Source organism: Mandrillus leucophaeus, unplaced genomic scaffold, assembly GCF_000951045.1.
Source record: "Mandrillus leucophaeus isolate KB7577 unplaced genomic scaffold, Mleu.le_1.0 Scaffold171, whole genome shotgun sequence".
NCBI classification, from domain to species: Eukaryota; Metazoa; Chordata; class Mammalia; order Primates; family Cercopithecidae; genus Mandrillus; species Mandrillus leucophaeus.
The window spans coordinates 990,979-1,004,352 of record NW_012101710.1 but is presented as its reverse complement, the minus strand read 5'-3'; the positions used below and the strand labels follow the sequence as shown (position 1 = coordinate 1,004,352).

At 49.1% G+C, this 13,374-nt stretch overlaps 1 protein-coding gene across 1 annotated transcript in view; it reads left to right on the top strand.

Moving 5' to 3' along the window:
• SDK1 (sidekick cell adhesion molecule 1) overlaps positions 1-13,374 on the top strand; it is a 707,360-nt gene that overhangs the window by 485,429 nt on the left and 208,557 nt on the right. The window contains exons 21-22 of the mRNA XM_011976935.1: positions 7,398-7,589; positions 9,816-9,937. Coding sequence (XP_011832325.1) covers positions 7,398-7,589; positions 9,816-9,937 — 314 coding nt within the window. The remainder of the gene's footprint in view (positions 1-7,397; positions 7,590-9,815; positions 9,938-13,374) is intronic.

The following is a 13,374-nucleotide window of genomic DNA, read 5'->3' as shown; positions in this document are numbered from 1 at the left end:
CAGGATCGCATTTTGCTTTCTCTGCAGCCACACAAGGGGTGTCTTATAACCCAGGCCTGGCGATGACAAGGCGGAGGTTTAGGGTGGCGACGTCCCACGATCACAGCCCGTGGGTATGTGCGCATTCTCTCCTCTGCAGCGTTGATGTGCCGGGGGTGAGGTTTGAACCGTGCTCCGAACCCCACAGCAGAGGACGTTCATCTTCCCCATCCACAGTCCTCTTAGCGTCTCCGTAGTTTCTCAAAGCACCCTGAGGGCACAGAAATGCCTAACGGTTCTGTTTATTAAGTAGTTAGATCCAAACAACTCAAGTGTTTATATGCTGACAACTAGAATTGCCATTTAAAAAATACTACACAGTAGTTGAAAGAAACAAAACTTGCATTTGTTTTTTCAGTGACCACAGTTAGTTCCTAATGAGATGTCTGCATCCGCCTCGCACTGCCCAGCCTCTCAGACCTTGGGACCAGATGGCCCCTCGTCACCCTCATTTCCCGGTTCACGTTGGTTTCCCGGCCGTACTCGTTTCCTTATCGCAACATCCACCAAAAATTCTGCTTTGCAAATATAGGATGTATCCAAGGGCACGTGGCAGGCTCTGGCCTTGAAACGGAGCCCCCCTCCAGCCAGAGGCTCACATGTGTCCCACTGGCATTGAGTGTCCTGTGCCTCCCTGCAGTGCTCCTGGGAGGTCACTGCAGCATTCCAGGGGCCCTGGGGCACAGTGGGAGACTGTCTTCCTACAGTGACCTGTTTCTACACAGAACTCCTGTACATAGCAAACCCAGTGCCAACCTCACCACTTCTAATCAGTAGAATCTCCTGTAATCATCTGTGCCAACCAGATCCCCTGATAGAGCGGTATGCCCAGAGCCCATACACAAGGTCACCTTGGAGCCAGTGCCACCTCTCATCTTAACTTTTTTTTGTTGTTGAGATGGAGTCTCGCTCTGCAGCCCAGGTTGGAGTACAGCGGCGCTATCTCGGCTCACTACGACCTCTGCCTCCTGGGTTCAAGCAATCATCCTGCCTCCACCTCCCGAGTAGTTGGAACTATAGGCGTGTGCCACCACGCCTGGCTAATTTTTTGTGTTTTTAGTAGAGGTGGGGTTTCACCACATTAGCCAGGATGGTCTCGATCTCCTGACCTCGTGATCCACCCACTTTGGCCTCCCAAAGTGTGGTGTGCCTCTTATAAGCATATAGCTGGACTTTGTGGGGTTTTTTATTTTTATTTTTTGTTTATTTGTTTTTTGAAATGCAATCTCTCTCTGTTGCCCAGGCTGGGGTGTAGTGGTGTGATCTTGGCTCACTGCAACATCCGCCTCCCAGTTCAAATGATTCTCCTGCCTTAGCCTCCCAAGTAGCTGGGATTACAGGCGTGCACCAGCACACCTGGCTAATTTTTGTGTTTTTAGTAGAGACAGGGTTTCACCATGTTGGCCAGGCTGGTCTCGAACTCCTGACCTCAGGTGATCCACCTGCCTCGGCCTCTCAAAGTGCTGGGATTACAGACGTGAGCCACCACGCCCGGCCTCACCTTAACTGTTAAAGAAAGTAAATTTATGAATCTGGCTCTGCCTTCCAGAAGCTTATCTTTTGAAATGGCCACTTCAGACAGTGTGAAAACTCCAGGAATGTGGGAAAGTCACTGCTAGAATTGAACACGATCTGTTGTACATTCTGAAGTCGTCTAAGAATGGCAAGTGCTGAGTATGTACAATTAAAACAGCCTCCTGTTGCCTGGAGTCGAAGGAATTAAGTGAAGGCAGGGGGAACTGAGCAGGGGAGGCCACGATAGACTGCAGGAACCTAGTTTAGTTTAATCTTGCTTTAAACATTCAAAGGAAGGAAAAACAAACTAGTGGGTGATTTTTAAAAGCTGAGCAGGAGGCTACCATTCGGAAGAAGAACACTTTCCAGTTCAGATCCCCCAGGGACCAATTCGGCGGCTGGAATTAGAGCTCTGCTTACCACTGACCCCAGAAACGGGGCTGTCCGGGTAGGAAAGAAAGAATGCCCCTCTGCCCAGTTGCCTTTCAAGTCCGCAGTCGGCCATGTTTTGGAAATCTGGCGGAGACTCCGTGGTAGACAGTGTCCACACCGAAGAAATTCCTGTTACAGATACACACGTCAGCCCCTGCCCTGCCCTTTGTGAACACAGCATACTCTCCATTCCTGTTCTAAAGCCAAAAGAAAAAAATCCATGGCATAATAATTCACGTTGAGCCAACATTTCACGGCTAAGCGGTGGTTGCCAATACTTCCAATTTACGATCGTCTGTTTCGCCAGCTAATGGGGCTTCGTGAACTCATTTTCGTATTTTATTTAAACAAATACCTGTAGTTACAAGCAGCAGTCTATGGTTTATGGTGGAGCTTGACTTGGAAGCTCGAGCTTTCCCGGGCTGGGTAGAGCCGGAGGCCTGAGTTTGGAGGTGCCTGTGCCATGGGGGACAGCAAAGTTGCAGTGGGAGCACCAGGCAGACTCTCTGTAGGTTCCTCTCGGCGGCCGCATTGTCCCCTTCTCTCTGTGTGTGGCCTGTGCATTTTCCATTCCTGCTCACACGGTAATGTGCATCTTGTATCACCGGAAGCTTCAGTGGACGCATGCAGCTCTTTAGAGAAGGTCCTAGAGGAGGTGAGATCGGATGTTATCACCTCACCACCCAACATCACCTGGTACCCGCAGTGATGCCTGCATCAGGGGAGCTCCCCCTGGCACCCACCAAGTAGACATAGATTCCCCGTGGAGCGTGCAGGCAGCACCATTAAATTCTATTCTGTGCTAAAGGCAGAGTGTTTCATTGAGGACAGCAAAAGAAAAACTGCGTTCATGGGCAAACCTGGCTGCCATAAGCCAGTTTCCAGAAGCGTTGGTGTGGCACCACCATGCTCTCCAAGGCTTCCTGCAAAGACTGCACCTGCTATTAAAGGCAGCTGCGGGAGCCCAGGATGACTGACGGCCTGGGCCTGGGCTCGGCACTGCTCTACGGGCCAGAGACGCTGTTGGAAACGGTGGTTTATTAGCCCTGGTCTGTGGTGAGCACCCCCAGCCTCTGTTTTAATTCGAGGCCTGGAATGAGAGGGAAGCATGGAGCAGGGGGCGGCTGTGCCTGCCCGAGTAAATTGCCCATTGCGCGCTTATTGTAAATTTCAGCGTCCTCCACTCTCCCTCCGTAAACTCTGATTTATGAGGGCCAGGATGCAGACAGACAGTTTGTGATTGGATGCACTGCTCTCTTCTAGAGAATTTACTTCAGATCAACAGAAAATTATTTCTGAAGCTCCTCTGGCCATTAGTCTCAGTTAGGCAGCCACTGGGAGCAGGTAGGATGCCAAGCGCGAGGTACCCCCGCTCCTGGCTCCAGGTGCCTCTCTCCTCTCTCCTCTGGGAGCTGGAAGCGGAGGATGCATCCCCTGGCCAGCACTGCCCGAGCCCTCCACGCACCTCCCCCAAAAGCTGTTGTTCGTAAATTAGAGGACGTCTTTCCCACTTCACGCTCACCGCTGTGTCTGTGCTCACGGACATCACACGTCTCGGGCCTGCACCGTCTCCGCTGGCGTTACTCTGCAGATCAGCCTCTCTAGCTGTCCGTTTGGTTTTTGTTTGTATCCATAACCATTTGAGCACACCGTATTATCGATGTTGATCCTAATAAATCCCAGCAACGCTGCCCTTCCTGAAGATGCTGGAATTGCCGTGTTTCAGCTCTAGGTCGACAAGACGAACATGAGGCTGTGTTTTAGCTGATGAAGAACAGCTTTTAAACAAATAAAAATTTCTGGCAGGCAAGGTTGTAACATTTAAACAAAGGCTCCTCTTCCCATAGGTTCAGAGTAGACCCCGAGGATCAAATTATTTCGCGATTGACCAGGCATGGCGCACCAAGGTCAGGGATGTCTTTCGGTTCCCTCGCACACATCGGGGAGGAGGTGCTAGAGGAGGAGGCTCTTGAGAGGCAGGGTCTCATCCACTGTGAGAAACAGACTCACCCGTCCAAACCCAAAGAATGGACTCAGAGACACGGAGAACAGCGAAAGTGGGACTTTTAATGACAGTCTTACAAGATTGAATGTCTGATGGGCAGGCACACCCAGCAGGGTCACAACAAGCCACTTATTCCCTACTGTGCAGGTCCCTCCCCTGGTTCCTCACAGGCTGAGTACTGTGGGGGTCACAGTCTTCCCGGGCGTCACCCATTGGTTATTGGGCAGGGGCTGTAAGTGTTTTCTTTAGGGTGGTCTTGTTGCATTTTGTTGCAGCCCACAATGCACTGCAATCCTAGTCAGCTCAGGGGCTCTTCAGGTATTTGACTTATGACGTAAGTAGCTGGGCAAGCTGATAAGAATAGACAAAATGAGCTATTCTGCAGGATAGTAAACGTTCATCTTAGATTAAACTTCTTTGGTTCGGGTGGGGACAACTAAGGGGTGGGGGGAGGCTGACAAGCAGGCACTGGCGATTGAAGCAGAGGCCTAGTATATCCTGTTTCTTCTGTAGTTTGCTGATTTAAGCAACTTTGTCTTGGAAATGGACCATGTATCCATTATTTCCTTCATCCACTGAGGACTGTCTGGGGTTCTAGCAAGTCCACGAAGCTTTCTGTGGCTTGGTTTCTTCCTCTGTGAAACAGGATAACAACAGTCCCAATTTCAAAGGTGTGTTGTGAGGGTTACATGAATGAATGGAGCAGGCTAGATGTCTTAGACATCAGGATGGGCAGATGAGGGAAATGCTAAGATGTAAAGCGAGGGCAGGGCCTGGGCTGGGCGTGGTGGCTGATGGCTGTAATCCTAGCATTTTGGGAGGCCGCAGTGGGAAGATCACTTGATGCCAGGAGTTTGAGACAGCCTGGGCAACATAGTGAGACCCTCATCTCTACAAAAAATTTTAAAAACTGGCCAGGCGTGGTGGCACATGCCTGTAGTACCAGCTATTTGAGAGACTGAGGTGGGAGGATCACTTGAGTCAAGTGGTTCAAGGCTGCAGTGAGCTGTGATCAACCCACTGCACTCCAGGCTGGGCAACAGAGCAAGACTCTCTTTCTCTCTCATGTGTGTGTGTGTGTGTGTGTATACGTGTATATATATACACACCCATATATGTATAAATAATTTTTTTAGTGGAATTATTGGTGAAATGCATTCATAATTTGACAAGAGAAGGTTGAATTGAATTGAGCACAGCAGGCTGACAGCTGTCGTCATTTTTCAGTTCATGCACCTGGTGCTGAGGTTACCAGAGCATCCGATAGGCCCTGTCCTTGTGAAGCGCACCCTGGTAGGGAGGGATAATATGTATTTTATTATTTATTCATTTATTTATTTATTTTAAATAAAGTTAGGAAGGAAATGGGAGAAGGCAATGGTGAGTGGTTGGCCTGGGTAGTCAGCCTTCTCCCCTCTCGCTGGGAGGAGGAAAAGGAGACCAGGACCTGAGAAGCAGCCAGATGCCTTTGATGTAGCCACCACAGAGGATGGTTTAGTGACCCTCCAGGGCCCAGGCAGAGACGCCGGGCTGCCGCACCACTCGGTGACAGCTCCCGGGATGGCAGGCGCTCAGAGTGCTCTAGAGGCACCCAGCAGCCAGGCCGTCCCTCTGGTGGCCCTTGTTCCTTGGAGCTCCCACTGTGTCAGCCCACATGGGGGTCCCCGATGCCCATGCACAGAAGCTGCCGGGCTGTTGGAGCCTGTGGGACAGCCAGAGGGAGCAGGTTGCAACATTAAATTTTTTTCAAAATAGTAAAGTCTCAAGATGCTGTCCTCTAAACTCTTGTTTAACTGCAAGTGCAACTCGTAGCTTTATTTATTGCTTTCATCAGAATGAGGAAGAAGTTTCAGCTGCATCCAAGCGCTTCTATATCCCTGAGGTTATTGACTAAAAATAGGGAAGAGCAAGTATTTTCAGCTGTTTTCTTTTGCGTGTGGACCTATGAGCTCTTTCTACCACTGTCTCCCTCTTTAAAAGACACTTTTAAGTGTTCTCTGGTCACATAAACTCCCCTCCACGGGGATTGATTGATTCAGGAACCAGTTGGGTCTTTTTTCCCCTTTTTTTTTTTTTTTAAAGACAAAGTCTCGCTCTGTGGCCCAGGCTGGAGTGCAGTGGCACAATCTCGGCTCACTGCAACCTCCACCTCCAGGGTTCAAGCGATTCCCATGCCTCAGCCTCCTGAGTAGCTGGGATTACAGGCACCCGCCACCATGCATGGCTAATTTTTGTATTTTAATAGAGACGGGGTTTCACATGTTGGCCAGGCTGGTCTCCAACTGCTGACCTCAGGTGATCCACCCACCTTGGCCTCCCAAAGTGCTGGGATTACAGGCATGAGCCACCACGCCCCACGGGTTTTTTTTCCTCTAAGCCCCAAGTCACAGTGGAATCCCGGGTGGAATAAATTTTGATTGTGAGGCCCCACTGGACTGAAAAGAGTATAGGGGGAAATCAAATATATTAGAAAACAGGATATTTGAAAAGGGAAGAGGCAGAGCTAGAAGCAAAACACACACTCAGGCGAAAAGAAACTTTTCCACGCAAAGCGCTTTGCAAAATGGAAGAGTGATCTAGCAGTCATTTCGTAAAGGAAAAAGTAGAAGTGTTTCCATGAATTCGTTGCAACACAAGAGCAAGCCATTGATTTAAGGTTCTGTGTAATAAAAATACCAGCTTCCAAAACTGAAATGATTGGCTGGGTACCATGGCTGTAATCCCAACACTGAGGGAGGCCGAGGCGGGAGGGTCTCTTGAGCCTAGGAGTTCCAGACCAGCCTGGGCAACAGGGGGAAACCCCATCTCTACAAAAAGTACAAAAGATTAGCCAGGCATGGTGGTACACGCCTGTGGTCCCAGCTACTCAGGAGGCTGAGGTGGGAGGATGGATTGAGCCCAGGAGGTTGAGGCTGCAGTGAGCTATGATTGCACCATTGCACTTCAGCCTGGGCAGCAGACTCAAAAATAAATAAATAGATACATACATACATAAAATTTTTTTAGTGGAATTATTGGTGAAATGCATTCATAATTTGACAAGAGAAGGTTGAATTGAGCATAGCAGGCTGGCAGCTGTCGTCATTTTTCAGTTCATGCACCTGGTGCTGAACTTACCAGAGCATCCAATAGGCCCCATCCTTGTGCAGCTCACCCTGGTAGGGAGGGATGGTTCCCTGTGGTGGGACTGTCACTCCTATAAGCAGGTTTGTGAGATCACAGTGGGCGCACAGAGGAAGGAGCCTTGACCTGTGTCGCATGTCAGTAGCACAGTGGCTCTGAGGCACCTTCAGTACATCCAGCCAAGCTCTCCATAGCTCCAAGCCTGCAAAGATGGTGCTATGGAATCCAGGTGAGCCCTTGGCCTTCAGGAGACCATTGCTGATCTGGTCCTGTTGCTTTCTAGGCTACCAGATCTCTTGGGAGGTGTACGGCAGGAACGACTCTCGTCTCACGCACACCCTGAACAGCACGACGCATGAGTACAAGATCCAAGGCCTCTCATCTCTCACCACCTACACCATCGATGTGGCTGCTGTGACTGCCGTGGGTGCTGGCCTGGTGACTTCTTCCACCATTTCCTCTGGAGTGCCCCCAGGTCAGTAAAATCGTGTGTGCGGTCCTCCTGCTGTTGCCTCGCTCTTGGAGATTCCTGAGGCTAGAAGTTGATTGACACTTTTATGTGGAAGCCACTAAGTGCCTTGAAAAGGAGGAGTGGCCTCCTGCCAAGATGCTGGAGGGTAAATAGGTGTTGACCCCACTTCAGCCTCATTCTCCAGAGCATTCCACCGCGGCCTCACATCCCTTCTGTCTTCTCCTCCTGCTTTGGCCTCAGAACACACGTTGAAAGTGTTTAAAGCCAGTTCCCAATGCATATCTAAAATATCGTGAATACTTTCAAAACAGTAGTGATGATTCTATTAGTCCATTTTCATGCTGCTGATAAAGACGTACCTGAGACTCGACCATTTACAAAAGAAAGAGATTTAATGGACTGACAGTTCCACATGGTCGGGGAGGCCTCACAATCATGGCAGAAGGCAAAGGGGAGCAAGTCATGTATTACATGGATGGCAGCAGGCAAAGAGAGAGCCCGTACAGGGAAACTCCTGTTTTTAAAACCCACAGATCTTGTGACACTTATTCAGTATCGCGAGAACAGCACAGGCCCCCATGATTTGATTACCTCCCACCGGGTTCCTCTCGTGACACGTGGGAATTGTGGGAGTTACATTTCAAGATGATATTTGAGCGGGGACACAGTCAAACCATATCAGCGATGATGGCGTGTGGTTTAATTGGTTAAAAATGGGTATATACAGCGACCAAGATTAACACTGGAAGCACATCTGTGTGCAAGTTGCCAGGGTTTTCCTGAGATGTCTTGGACATTGTTCATCCAGGGCAGAGAAATGGGTTAGCTGACCTCCGGAAGGCTGTGCTTCCAGAAACACTTTGATCCACACTACGTCTGGAGCCACAGAGTGGAGTGTTAGAGGGGAAACTGAGGCCCGGCTGCTTTGGCCAAACCCCTGATAACCAAGGTGCAGGGAGGCGCTGGAGTTGCCATTCCTTCATTGCCAAGGCTGAATGCTTGTAGCTGGAGAGGGGTCCTAAAGCCTTGCCCACTCATCCTGGGTAGTGGCTGGAGGCAAATCAGATGGAGAGGACTGCTTTGGGGACGCCGTGTTCTGTTTACTGTGCTTAAAGTTTATCACCATTAATGATTGAAGAACCATTTAAAAATCCGGAGCGCTGAGAAATAGAAAGGAAAGAGCCCACTTGTCCTTCGATTTAAACATTTTCTATTTCAAATTCATTAAAAACTAGATGTGGGAAGGACCCTTGAGATCCTACAGACCCTGCCCCTGCCAATACTGAATCGATCACCAAAATAGTTTCATTGTCCGTGTGCAAGACCTGGTTTCAAACACCCCAAGCAACAGCAAATGAGGAAAGCATTCCTCAGAGACAGTGCGGTCTGAAAGCTGCACTAGTCTTGCATTTTTCTTTTCTTTTTTTTCCCCCCGCTTTTTAGCCCCTTATCTTTCTCTAGAGTATTTTGCATGGCACAGTAATCTAAAAGCTCTCACTCTGAACTCATAGTGCTACAGTTCCGAGTGGGAGGTGCTCTTTGGGGAGCAGCAACTGAAGGGTCTCTCATGTAGGAGTAGGCTTGAGCCACGGGCACCCTCAACGGGAGGCTCATTCAGAACCCACCTTCCACCTTATCCAGTTACCCAAGCAACTGAACACAGGCAGAGCGAGGAGAGTTCTGCCCTTGCACGAGAATGTGGTCGTCTTGGAAACCAGACCCAAGAAGCCTAAGGCTCAAGACCTGATCCTGAGCAGGTGCCACACTACCTGGGAGCAACCCTGGGCTTGTGCACTCTTCCCTCCACCCCTCTGAGGCCGCGGTAATTATGAAAGGAAGTACAGCCATTTGTTCTTTGTGTGGTTTCAGGAGCCAGGAAGGATTACATTCATTCATCCTTTCCTCATTCAGCCAGCATCTGTTAATTACCTACAAAGTACGGAGATGTGTAAGGCATGACACATCCCTTCAGAGTTTCTCATCAAGGAGGCCGTGTTCGCGGTGTGTCTCCTGAAGTCCACCGGGTCAGCCTATTAAAGCAAAAACCATGTACTCATCATGCCTCTGGGGAAGCTGTGCTGCTTCTCACCTTCATGCTTTTGAGAACAAATCCTTTTTTGGTGTTGAATGGTGTCGAAACTGTTTACTTTTGAAGATGACACATTTGATACCTTTCCTAAGCTGTGACGGACTTTAAATCTCTCCCTTTCCTCCCTGGTTCCTCTCTAGACCTTCCTGGTGCCCCATCCAACCTGGTCATTTCCAACATCAGCCCTCGCTCCGCCACCCTTCAGTTCCGGCCAGGCTATGATGGGAAAACATCCATCTCCAGGTGGATTGTCGAGGGGCAGGTACGTGTGTCGTTAGACCGGGAGCCGGCATTTCCAAAGAGCAATGTTGGGGCCTGTGAGTGAGTGGCGCCCCTGCAGATGATGGCATGGGGGTGCGGGGGAGATGGGCATGCTTGGAGTGGGAGAAGCAGGGGCTGGAGATAGCCCAGATAGCAGCGCAGAATGTTGGAAGACAAAGAACAAGATGTCAGGCTGGGGTCCTACCAGGTGATGAGACAAGAATAACAAGGGTTAAAATGAAAGTTGTGATTCAAAATAGGTACCCAAAATTGGATAGAGTTGATGATTGAGTTTTTAAAAATTCTGTATCACAATTAGCTACTAAATATACTAATAGGATTAATTGCTTGGTACAGCTTGTGTGTCATTAGCTATGCATTCATTCAACAATATTTTTAGAGACGATTGTTCTATCTGCAGGCACTATTCTGGGCATGGGGGCTATTGCAGTAGACAAAGCTGGCTGAGTTTCTGCTGTCGAGGAGAAAAGTGCCGTCTGGGGAAGAAAGACCTCCAGCTGTGGGAAAGCTGTTATATTTGAGGGACAGCAAGGAGGGCGGGTGCTGGAGGGAGGGGAGCAAGCCCTGGGGTGGCCGGGAGTGAGTCTGGGGAGAGTGAGGGGTGGGTTCCACAGGACCTGAGAGAGTGGACTCCCCCGAGAGACTTCTGGTCTGACTCCAGCTGTGCAAGTGCTGCAGCACGCAGAGGTCCAGGACAGCGCCGGGCTTGAATAGGATCACGCTGGCACTGGTGAAACCATGCAATCTGCCAGTTCCATGTTCCAACAAAAGCAGGAGGAAAAAGATAAAGGGCCCAATTATGAGGAGTAGTAAAGTTTCAAAATAGTTATTATCTGTAGTAAAATCCTTGTGGTTTTCATGACTGTACTTGTACTATATTGCAAGACGATCCACTCCTGGAAATTGGCCATAAATTAGGGAACAAATCCTATCTACCTCTTCAAAATTTCATTAAGCAAACATTTCTGAAAATGTAAGGAGGATCCTGAAGGTGCAAACCATCTGGATGGGACTGACCCACAAATGGGGCTGGAACAATTATTTACTTAGCAAAAATAGCAGTAGAGCCCTACCTCACATCAAATTAAGAAAATCAGTCCTCAGCCAAGGAAGATTCAATTGGTGAAAGCAACTTTAAAACGCTTAAGATTAACTATAGGACAAGAATCACCATGTCTCATGAAAACCAAGTCTAGTAATTAAAATCCAGCAGCAGAAGGCAATACTTTTAGGCCCACAGGAGCACGTGCTGTGGTCTTCGGTGTCTGACAATGCCACGTAGCTGAGGCCAGGAAGCAGCGCTCATTGCGGGCTTTAGAATGTGGTGGTATGCTAGGGCTGGGCGGGCCACAGCGACAGAAATGCCAGCGTCTTCAGGGCTCAACATACAAGAGCTCATTTGTGCGTCCAGGCAGGCCTGCGAGTGGACGACGCTCCTTTTGCCCATGTTCCGTTGCCCAGGACTTGGTCACGTGGTCCGGTGTTGCTGCAGGAGAGTCTGGGAGTGTGGTGTTTCAGCTCACCTGGGAGGGAAAGACGTGGAGTGATGTGGGGACCCTCGGCACAGTTTCTCGGCCACAGCATCCTGGCTTTATGTCATACAGCCTGTTTGTTTGTTTATTTATTTTTGAGATAGAGTCTTGCTCTGTCGCCAGGCTGGAGTGCAGTGGCGCCATCTCGGCTCACTGCAACCTCCGCCTCCCAGGTTCAGGCAGTTACCCTGCCTCAGCCTCCCGAGTAGCTGGGACTACAGGCGCCACCACCATGCCCGGCTAAGTTTTTGTATTTTAGTAGAGACGGGGTTTCACCGTGTTAGCCAGGATGGTCTCAATCTCCTGACCTCGTGATCTGCCTGCCTTGGCCTCCCAAAGTGCCGGGATTGCAGGCATGAGTCACCGCACCTGACGTCTAAAGAGGTTTTACATTTTTAATGTAAAACATCTTAGATATATGCAAAAGGAAGGAGAATAGTAGAGTGAGCCCCCTGGTACCCATCAGCGAAAGTCAATGATCCTCAAGATTTCGCCACATCCATCCACCCCTGCTTTTTTATTGGCGTATTTTGAAGCATATTTCAGACCACATGTCACTTTGCCCCCATACGTGTCACACGTGTGTCTAAAATACCTGTTCACATGCCAATATGGATGAATTTCACAGGCATAATGTTTAGCAAAAGAAAAACCAGACCCCTACTTGGAGCATATACTGTGTGATTCCATTTATAGAATGTTCCAGAACAGGAAGAAGTACTCTTCGGTGCTGGAATTTGGGTTTTCCTGGGACCCCTGTGGTTACTTACCATGTGGGTGACGGTGATTGGGAGGGGTCCACCTGAGGAGAGGGTGTCTGGAATGGCAGGAGTGCTGTCTTTTGATCTGTATCAGGGCTAAATGTGTGTGCTTATTTTGTGTATACACCAGTGGTCTGTGAGCTTGCCTGTGTGTCTTACTTCAGTGAAAAGTTTGGAAGTTTGGCCAGGCCCACACCTGTCATGCAGCACTTTAGGAGACGAAGGCAGTGGATCACTTGAGGTTGAGAGTTCGAGGCCAGCCTGGCCAACATGTGAAACCCCATCTCTACTAAAGATGCAAAAATTAGCCGGGCGTGGTGGCACACGTCTGTAATCCCACCTATTCAGGAGGCTGAGGCAGGAGAATCGCTTGAACCCAGGAGGTAGAGGTAGCAGTGAGCCAAGATCACGCCACTGTACTCCAGCCTGGATGACAAAGCAAGACTCTCTGTCTCAAAAAAAAAAAAAAAAATTTACGTGAAAATATGGGTATCTTCTGTCATACCACTGTCACACCTGATAAAATTATTGTTATTGTTTTTTTGAGATAGGATCTCACTCTGTCACCCAGGCAGGAGTGAAGTGGTGCGATCTCAGCTCACTACAACCTCTGCCTCCCGGGCTCAGGCAATCCTCCCATCTCAGCCTCCTGAGTAGCTAGGACCACAGGCATGCGCCACCACTGACTTTTTATGGTTTTGGTAGAGACAGGGTTTTGCCATGTTGCCCCGACCGGTCTTGAACTCCTGAATTCAGGTGATCTGTCAGCCTCAGCCTCCCAGCGTGCTGGGATTATAGGCATGAGCCACCACGCCTGGCAATTTGAACATTTTAATATCATCTAATAATCAGTTCACACTCAGATTTCCCCAAATTTTCCAAAACACCTCTTTACAGTGGTTTTGATAAAAGTAGGATTCACATAAGGTTCACACTATTCATTTTGTTGTCATGTCTCTCAAATCATAGAAAAAAAACACACCGTAAACAGCTTTATTGACATATTGTAATTGACATGCAGTAAACTGCATATATTTAAGGTGGCCAGTTTGACACTTGTGACTTATACATATACACACACCTGGGAAGCTGTGACCACAGTCGAGATAATGAACACGTTCCTC